The 8,803-nt window shown below is 32.5% G+C and overlaps 1 protein-coding gene across 1 annotated transcript; it reads right to left on the bottom strand.

Annotated features, from left to right (window-relative positions):
* Window positions 1-408: 408 nt before the first annotated feature.
* Window positions 409-5,535, bottom strand: LOC145335265 (uncharacterized). Its single transcript, XM_080181004.1, has 17 exons — window positions 5,368-5,535; window positions 5,204-5,322; window positions 5,068-5,117; window positions 4,881-4,941; window positions 4,621-4,736; window positions 4,256-4,411; window positions 3,971-4,090; window positions 3,798-3,848; window positions 3,650-3,714; window positions 3,406-3,531; window positions 3,072-3,264; window positions 2,835-2,956; window positions 2,622-2,728; window positions 2,372-2,493; window positions 2,031-2,214; window positions 1,757-1,886; window positions 409-1,351 (listed from the first exon to the last, which is right to left on the bottom strand). Exons 1-17 carry the CDS (start codon window positions 5,533-5,535, stop codon window positions 623-625), a joined length of 2,619 nt encoding a protein of 872 aa, XP_080037130.1. The 3' UTR covers window positions 409-622.
* Between the last annotated feature and the right edge of the window lie 3,268 nt (window positions 5,536-8,803).

Genomic DNA, 8,803 nt, shown 5'->3' with positions numbered 1-8,803 from the left:
AGAGCGCTCACACTAGTGAGATTTATGTGCTAGTTATATGAATAAAATAAGCTTAAATTGTCTTATATAGCTCTTCGAGCTGGAAAATTACTTGAAAAATGCATATTAGTAAAGCATTAATTGTTTTTTGATAAATAATTCCCAAAAATATTATACTTTTGCCCGTTTTTTTACTTGTTTTTTCACATAACGCAAGCGCGTCGTTAGAACCCCTATATAACAACAAAATTTATGGAAAGAGAGGAATTCGTCGGACGAGGGAGAGCCCGTACCGAGTGAAAGACGACGGAGAAACGAGTGCGGGGAAAGCTATAACCATCGCAACCGCGAGTTGACGCGCCATCGCGGTCACGCTTATCACTATATAAGAAAGAATTTTTATTATGGATAAATAAATAAGAAATTAGCTGTACTAAATAAGTTTATTTCATAATATTCATACACAATTGAAAATAGAAATGCATTGCCATTATGATTCTTTAATTATACGTTTATTTTCAATTTTATTTCTTCATAATTTATTGATAATATTATTAAAGTTAAACAATATAGATGTATTAAAAATAAAATATGTACAAGAAGAATGATTGATCTCAAAGCAAACGGCTCATGGCTTAGCAGCTTACAAAAAATCTTTGACGTTTGATTTGGGAACAAGGTTATTGTATCCGAGGAACATCAGTTCCTTAACCATTTGGGCCTTGAGGTTATACCTCCTTTTGCTGAAAAGCAATTTGAGATGGGAAAATATTCTTTCCACTCTCGAATTGCTGACCGGCAGAAGGATAAGGTTCCCCAATAGCTCCCTGATTTCGGCTGGATACTGGTCCTCTTCCAATAAGTTTTTCACAGTACCATGGATTAGATCCATGGTTGCGGATCTTGAACCTTTCTTCTTATCTCCTTTGGTGGATTTTCTGTAGAAATCGACAAGGTTTGTGGCGTTTTGATTGCGCCATTTCTCCAGACCTGTGTACATGGCTGTCCTCAGAAGTTTGACTTGTTCTTCTTTGCTTTTCTTCTTCTTTGGTTTTATCTTCTTATTTTGTTGTTCTTCTTGATATTTTTGCTTTTTTTCCTCAAAAAAAACAGCGAAAACATCGGGTTCTGAATCTTCGTCATTGTTTGTTGTTGCAGCACTGCTTGGAGCCTCCTCCTCCTCCTCGTCCTCGATGCTGGTAGTATCTCCTCCATTCTCCTGGTCAGTCTCGTCCTCGTCCTCGGTCTCGCTACATTTAGCCAACTGGATACGAATAACGCGCTCGCCGATTAACTTGGACAATTCATAGCCATCATCCAGGATCTCTTTGGCAAATTTCTCATCAACTAGCTGGCTGGGCATTTTCTTTTCCTGTAAAAATTTATTCTTTAAATTTTAATATCTATCTCATGATTTTAAGAAAGCTTATAAAACTTAGTCTCAATTTCGAACCTGTTACCTAGTATTAGTGTTCACTTTTAGCGGCAGCCGCCAGAAGTAAATGCCTGCTTCTCATTGGTTACTTTTTATTTTTTTTCTGACGTCATATATTCTTTTAAATTTTGATATAATATCTGTTGTAGGATGACGATTATTTGTAGCTATTTGATATGTTTTTTATTCTTATTCCTTATCATAGAAAATCAAAAATGATAAAATGAAAATTATTTGTAGCTATTTGATATGTTTTTTATTCTTATTCCTTATCATAGAAAATCAAAAATGATAAAATGAAAATCCATTAAATATCTCATTTTAAGAAAGCCTAAAACTTACGCCGTCGCCTACGATCATCTCCAGGTACGTCTTGCTGTAGGGGTGCAGAAACAACAGCGCTTTCCAACCTTGAGAATTCAGCATTTTTGTTACACGTCCTTTCAGTTTGTCATACATTGTGACAGCAAACCTGCAAAAATATAAATAAAATAAAATAGCTTTTTTTATATGTTTTTTTTTATATTCCTCCCCTCCCTATAATACTTTTCTACATTTTATTTGTTATATCTTTAGTATGGCGCATTTTTTGCAACTAAAAAAATTAAAAACCAACCTGTTATTCTCTTTACCCAGTTTAGCCAGATTTGAAAGAACAGTTTCTAGATTAGCAAACATGCTAGGTACGGTTGCTTCCAGGGATTGTGCAGATTTAGTGATTGGACCATCAATTTTCACCAGGACAGCTTTGATATCTGCTAACAGACCAATCTGTTCTTGAGTAGGCCATGTAATATTGACTAAACATAAAAAAAATACTTGAAAAGAAATAGTATTACAAATTTGTATCACCACATAAAAAAAAATACTTCAACTCAACTATTGTCTATTTATATTTTTGTGTTACCAAACCAAATAAAAAATTACAAATGTGTATTGTGAGTAATATATGTATACCTTTTTGATCAATCAGTGATTGTTTTACAGCTTTCAGCAAGTCCTCATTCTCCAAGAGTTCGAAGAAACGGATCAACATGTTCACAATGGAACTCCATCTTGTATCACATGGCTTCACTAGTCTAAAAAAAAGATATATTTTAAAAGTTAATAATGGCTTCTCATTGGTTAATTGTAAATGTTTTCTTTGAATTTAAAAAAAAAATAATTGTTGAAACTGGCTTCTCATTGGTTAAAAAATAACACTTACATTCGTTGTTTGAATCGTTTGTAGATCTTTCTTAAGCGCTTATTATTGCGCAGTTTCCCATTTAATGTTGTCACATATTTCAGCGTATCTCTGTAATCCACGTTTTCCTAAATACAAAATCAATCAACCCTTCAAAACCCTTACTATTTTCAAAACCATTACTATTAATAACTATTAATAAAGGCAAATACAAACAAATAGTTATTACATTACCTTTGTCTTTTCCAAGGAATCTTCAACAGCCAGATCCGACTGATGGTTCAAACAGGGAAGTTCAACCATAACTCCATGGTTTCTTGCACTTTGAAGTGCAACTTTTCTTGCGGCTTCAATACCTGACATAACAAAAAGACATATTATTGAAATATAAATTGTAATTAATATATCAATAATTAAAATTTTTTGTTTTAAATGTGATGACAATGTGACATGTCAATATCATAATCTTACCATCAGTTCTTTCTTTGGCAGCTTCAAAAGTGTTCTTGTAGAATGATAGAACATCTTCTTCTTGCTCAGACTCAGCACTAGTATTATCTTCGTCTCCTGACTCGTCCAAACTTGACAAGAGAGCACCATTTTTTACCAGGAATTCCAATTCGTCTCTGGACAATCCATGCTCCTTGTTCAGCAGTTCCATGAACTAATAAAAAAAATAAAAATTAAAAATTGTTGATTATTATTAGTTTTATAAATACTACTTTTTAAATAAATTTAAAATATTAAACTTTGATAAAAATTGGGTGAATTTGAAAGTTAAAGATTAAAGTTAAGTTAAACTAACCTTGATACAATTCTTTGCACTATCTGTAGTGCATGACAATAACTGCTTGTGGGTAAGGTTGAAAGCGGCCAGAATTTTGTCAACAGCTCTCACGATGGACACGCCAGTGCAATCAGGCTCTGGCATCTAAAATATTCAAAAAATTATATTTATGCTTATAATTTAAATTTAATATTTATAATTGCAATATGAACTTTAAATTATTTGAATGAAATGATAATAATAATAAGGATAAACTCTTTACCTCTTCACAGCTTAATAAAACTTCTCTTGGTTCATTGGTGTTCTTGTCCAAAAACGTTGCTGTAACTGAAAATAAAATAAAATTGTAAGTTCATGTTATTTGTATATATTATATAATATTATAATATTTAAAATAAATGAATGTATACCTGCAAGAAAATCTACGAATACTATCCCAAAATCTATGCTTAGGTGGATAGCTAAAAATAAAATAATCAAATTATTAAGTTTTATAAATAAAAATTCAAATGTCAATGGTTACTAACTCCCCCCCCCCCCTACCCCCCGTTCTTAACACATAAATTTCTGATTAAGATTTTACCTGTATCTTTCAACTCATTTTTCAAGATATCGACAAAATTTTTATAACAGTTGGTCACCCAGAGCTTTAATTGTTCGTCTGTGGGGGCTAGTTGTTTGTTTCCGCCTTCAAGGAGCCCGACTTAAAATAAAATAAAATTACAAACATTTTTTTAGCAGCTTAAAAGTTAATTTAATTAAAATAGAATTAGTTTTTTATACTGTAATATAAAAATCAAATTATAAATTTTTTTTAGCAGCTTAAAAGTTAATTTAATTAAAATTTATTTAGTCTTTTCATACTTACCTTTCTTAGCAATTAAATGATCCCAAACAAATAGGTAGGGATCTTTGAGCTGCTTCAATGATATACGGCCATTGGTGAGTTTGTGTATATATGCATGGATACAATCAAGGGCAGTTATACCGCTGATGCAGATATCCTTGGTCTCTAGCTCGTTGCCTGAATGAAAATAGAAATATTACTGTTTGCGATAGCTTTTCATCAATCGTTGAACTCTCTAATTTATTTATCATATTGATTACGGAGGCATATTATATAATACAATTATACAACAAATATGTGTGTTTGCGATAGCTTTTCATCAATCGTTGAACTCTCTAATCTATTTATACGATATATTACATGTAATATATATGTGTACCACTTACGTTTATCGGTATCAAAATACTTCTTGTAGTCTCTCTCGCTGGTGTAGGCCTTGACAGCATTCTTGCAGGCTTTCTCAATGTTTGGATGGTATTTATACCAATGCTTCACGCAGCAACTACAATAAAAAAAGATTAAATTAAAGATTTGTGTATATTTGTATACTATCTAATTATGTATGTTAAACACTTTTGTATATTATCTAATGTTCTCAATTATGTGTATATGTATGTAAATGTTAAAAACTTATATAACTGTTTACCTGATGACATTGCTGTCATCATCCAAGCCTTCATCAAAGCGGGTTTTCCACTTAGGACAATCTGTAAGTAAAATACATATGGATTAATAAATTATACTTTTCATAATTTATTCTAAAGTTAAAACTTAAAAAATTCTACACAACACTTTATTTATCTGAACTCAAATATTGTGTCAATAATACTTACGTAGACATTTCAGATAATTCTGTCCGTCCTCTTTCACTTTTTCGAAGTAACTGAAATAAAAAAAATGTATCAGAGTCAGTCAGGATGTATATTTTTAATTTTTGATTTTGACAAAAATTATAAAAAATTGACTTACTTTCTAATGAACTGTGTGTTTATAATGTGTGATACTTTTTCATCCCATACCAACTGTTCATTGTTGTATCTCCACCTGAAGCATTTCTTTTCTGTTATTATTACATTGACTATGCGCCCCTAGATGCAGACAGATGATAGGGACGCCTTGATGATGTCGCTGACCATGACGTCCTTGAGGTGGTGGTGGTGGTGGAGGTGGATTATCGGCGGGGGGTTGGATGTCAGGGCGGGGGCGGGGGGCGTTGGCGGGGACATCATCAGCGGGAGGTGGATTATCGGCGGGGGGTTGGATGTCAGGGCGGGGGCGGGGGGCGGGGGCGGGGACATCATCGTCGTTGGGTGGGGTTTGAGGGCGGGGTGGCTGGGCATTGACATCGGAGGGGGGCATTGATCTGGCAGTCATTGCCCATCTGGATGTAGATGGGCAATGGCTGCCGACCCTGGTACCGCTGGCGCTGTCTATTGGCACCACCTTAATAAATTAAATCAAAATTATACACTAAATAAATTATAATTATATTAAAAATTATAGTTATAAACCTTCCCGGGACCTATAAGAATCTCCCCTATTAAGGAAAACCCGATCGTTTCAGCGGTTAGCGATATCCTTCGGTACAAACACAGACAAACAGACATCCTGTTACTTTAGTATAAGTATATCTTATATAAATGAAGAAATTTTAGTTCTGTCATTATTTTTCTTTTTTACATTGTAATTTTAGAAAAGCCATAGCAAATTGTATTCTAGAGTATTTACGCTTTTAGATAAATATATAATCAAGGTTATTTGGGTTTTCACTTTCTTTTGATGAACGTATAAAAATTCCATTTTTTCCATTTTTTGGTTACATTAAAATAATAATGAATATATTATACCTCTTGGTGGCAGAGGTTGAACTGGAAGTGGCCGTGGGACGTCGTCATTAGCTCGAACATCGTCATCAGGACGTCCTTAATGAATTTAATCAAATAATGAATTTTAAAAAAATACTTTACAATGAATTTTAAATCCGCCAAAAATATTAACACAGTTTTTTAGTTTTTAATCAATCTTTATGTTTTGTTGTTTGATATTGCTGTGCTTCTTTTGAGTACATTTAATTTTGTTTTTACAGACGTTAATTTCTCAAGTCAAACAATAAGTGTTAATAATTAAATTTAATTTTGATTCGACCCTATTAATATTTACTTAAAAATTGAATTAAGAAAACGCAGGGACAAAAAAATGTATTGTATAGTAATATGTTCAAAAACAAAATATTTGCTCATTGCTGTAGTACTACTATATAATGAATCCAATTAAAATAGAACAGAAAATTAAGCAAATATTATAATTAAATAATAAATAATGAATATATTATACCTTGGGCTTGAACACGACGTGCTTCTATTCTCGCTGATCTTCGTAGTAAATTCGATGGTCTTACTCTTGACATTGTGAATAATGTTTTAACAGTATAAAGAATAAACACGAATTAAAATCAATATTATGTAATTTATTATACTTACGCGATATAAATACGCATTTAAAAGAAAGAGAAAGTCAAAGGGGGGATAATAAAAAAGGGACTGTACGCGAGAAAATTTAATTACTCATCAGATTATCAAACCTTAACAATATGAATAACATCATCTCATTCATATAATTATAATCTCAAAAATAGGGCAAAAAGGGCTCCCATTTCGTTAAAAAACGGCATTTCCCGCCGATTTATATTAAGTGCAAGATTGGGAAAAAAATTCCTTCAGTTAAGCCTACTTTTAACATAATCCTTGCTTTAAACAAATTAGTATCCAAGTAACTTCAGTAACAGTTGGCCCATCTCTCGCCCACCTGTAATTACAAATTTGTAAATTATAGGTGCAGTGCAATATTTCTTTATAAAGTAGAAACTAAATTTCCTAAGTGGGTTATTTAACATTTCTTCAATAATTAAAAAACGTTCATATTTTTCCTGTGTTTCCATTTTTCCCTTCCAAAATGCCGTAAAATCAATCTTCCATATTTTTGTTAAGAGGACGTTTTTGGTTGATCAGTATAGAGAAAAGTGCTTAAAAAATGTTAAAATTTGTTAATATGATGAAAAAATTTTAACTTTACACACACCTTTAATGTTAATGACCTATATAGGTCAATGACCTCTATAGATAGACCAATATAAAACATATCACAGTGGGATCTTCTTAAAAAAATCGGGACAACCAAAAAATCTAAAATCGACTTTTATCTATCCTAGGACCTAATAATGGCTGTAAGTAGACAGCTAGAAAAGAAATTTTTAAAAAATATTAATTGTTGGCGGGTTTAGGCCGTTTTTAAAAAAGGTGGTGAAATATTTCTCTTCAGTTTTGATGATTTTCCAGATTTTTTCAAGGCAACAAAAAATACATTTATGTTCATCTTATGAAAAAAAAAATTTATTGAGGTACTTTTCAGATACCTGTACCAATGTCTAATTAAAGAAAAAATTTTAAAATAGGGTAGCTTTGCTCCTCCAAAAGTTAAAACAGCAAGACGTACTTACCAAATGCACATTAGAAGTTAACAGAGGCAAAATTTAAGTTATTTCCGAGTTAAATCAAAAGAAATTACATCATTTCTTCAAATACAACTACAAGCTTATTTATTGAAGTTTACTTTTGTCTACTCTAAATGTCCCGTTTTTTGGCAAAAGATCCCACTGTGCATATGTATATTATTTACTATACACCCCCCTCCCCTAATTATGAAAATCCTTTTGCATAAGCTTTTCCATAATAAGGGTTGGTCTGTCTGTCACTAATTTTACTTTCATTTACACTGCATTTTGAATGCATTTTGAAATATCCGGTCCGTCCGGATAGTTTTTTCGGTAATTTTTGGAAAATTTACTTACTTTAACTTACACTGCATTTTAAAAACGAAGCTTTTCTATAATTAAGGTCGGTTAATTTGAGTCTTCCAACTAATTAACTTACAATTTTGCTTTGACTCTTTAAGTGTTCATATACGTTTGTCCTACCGTTTCAGTGGTTCGCTTTTATGGAAGTTATAATCCTTGTTAAAAATTTTCCACTGAGGGTGGGGGAGGGGGGTTTAACTAAAAGAAAGGTTGATATATATGACACCTTTATAACCCCCCCCCCCAAAAAAAAAAATAACAACACAAGAGTAAGACAATAATGATATGACCCCTTTCTCCCCCCCCCCCCACCCAACCCTTGTTAAAAATTTTCCTCACCAACCCCCAAAAACCGGGAAAATGTTAGGTATGTTACAGAAAATTTTAAAATTTATAATAAAATTAAGAAGCTATTATATCCTTCGCTAGAGATAGAAAAAAGCTTACTACTTTATATAGAAGCCTCTAGGGGCACTGGTAGGAGGAGAAAAAGTCGACCTCATCCCATTTTAGATTTGAGTTTCAAAAGAGTTAAACAAATACTTTTTTGGGGTTCAAAAATAGTTTAAAACCTTCCCAGGACCTTTAAGAAGCTTCACTGTAAAGGAGAACATTATCGGTTCAGCGGTTAGCGAGATCCACACACCCCACAACCCTCACTTTCCAAAAGAGAGCAATAGAGATTTGTTTTGTTGTTTCAGCATATCTTCTCTATA

The sequence above is a fragment of the Acartia tonsa genome, chromosome 13 (assembly GCF_053477335.1).
Source record: "Acartia tonsa isolate MP-2025a chromosome 13, ASM5347733v1, whole genome shotgun sequence".
Taxonomy (NCBI): domain Eukaryota; kingdom Metazoa; phylum Arthropoda; class Copepoda; order Calanoida; family Acartiidae; genus Acartia; species Acartia tonsa.
The sequence above is the reverse complement of the archived record's forward strand: the minus strand, read 5'-3'. Positions and strand labels throughout refer to the sequence as shown.

What these genes read in the sequence shown, in the direction of transcription:
- LOC145335265 (XM_080181004.1), bottom strand. Translation starts at nt 5,535, where the DNA reads ATGATGTCCCCGCCCCCGCCCCCCGCCCCCGCCCTGACATCCAACCCC. An exon ending in GATGACAGCAATGTCATCAG is followed by an intron (nt 4,737 to 4,880) that starts GTAAACAGTTAT and finishes TTTTTATTGTAG; the next exon opens with TTGCTGCGTGAAGCATTGGT. An exon ending in ATCACTGATTGATCAAAAAG is followed by an intron (nt 2,215 to 2,371) that starts GTATACATATAT and finishes TTTTATGTTTAG; the next exon opens with TCAATATTACATGGCCTACT.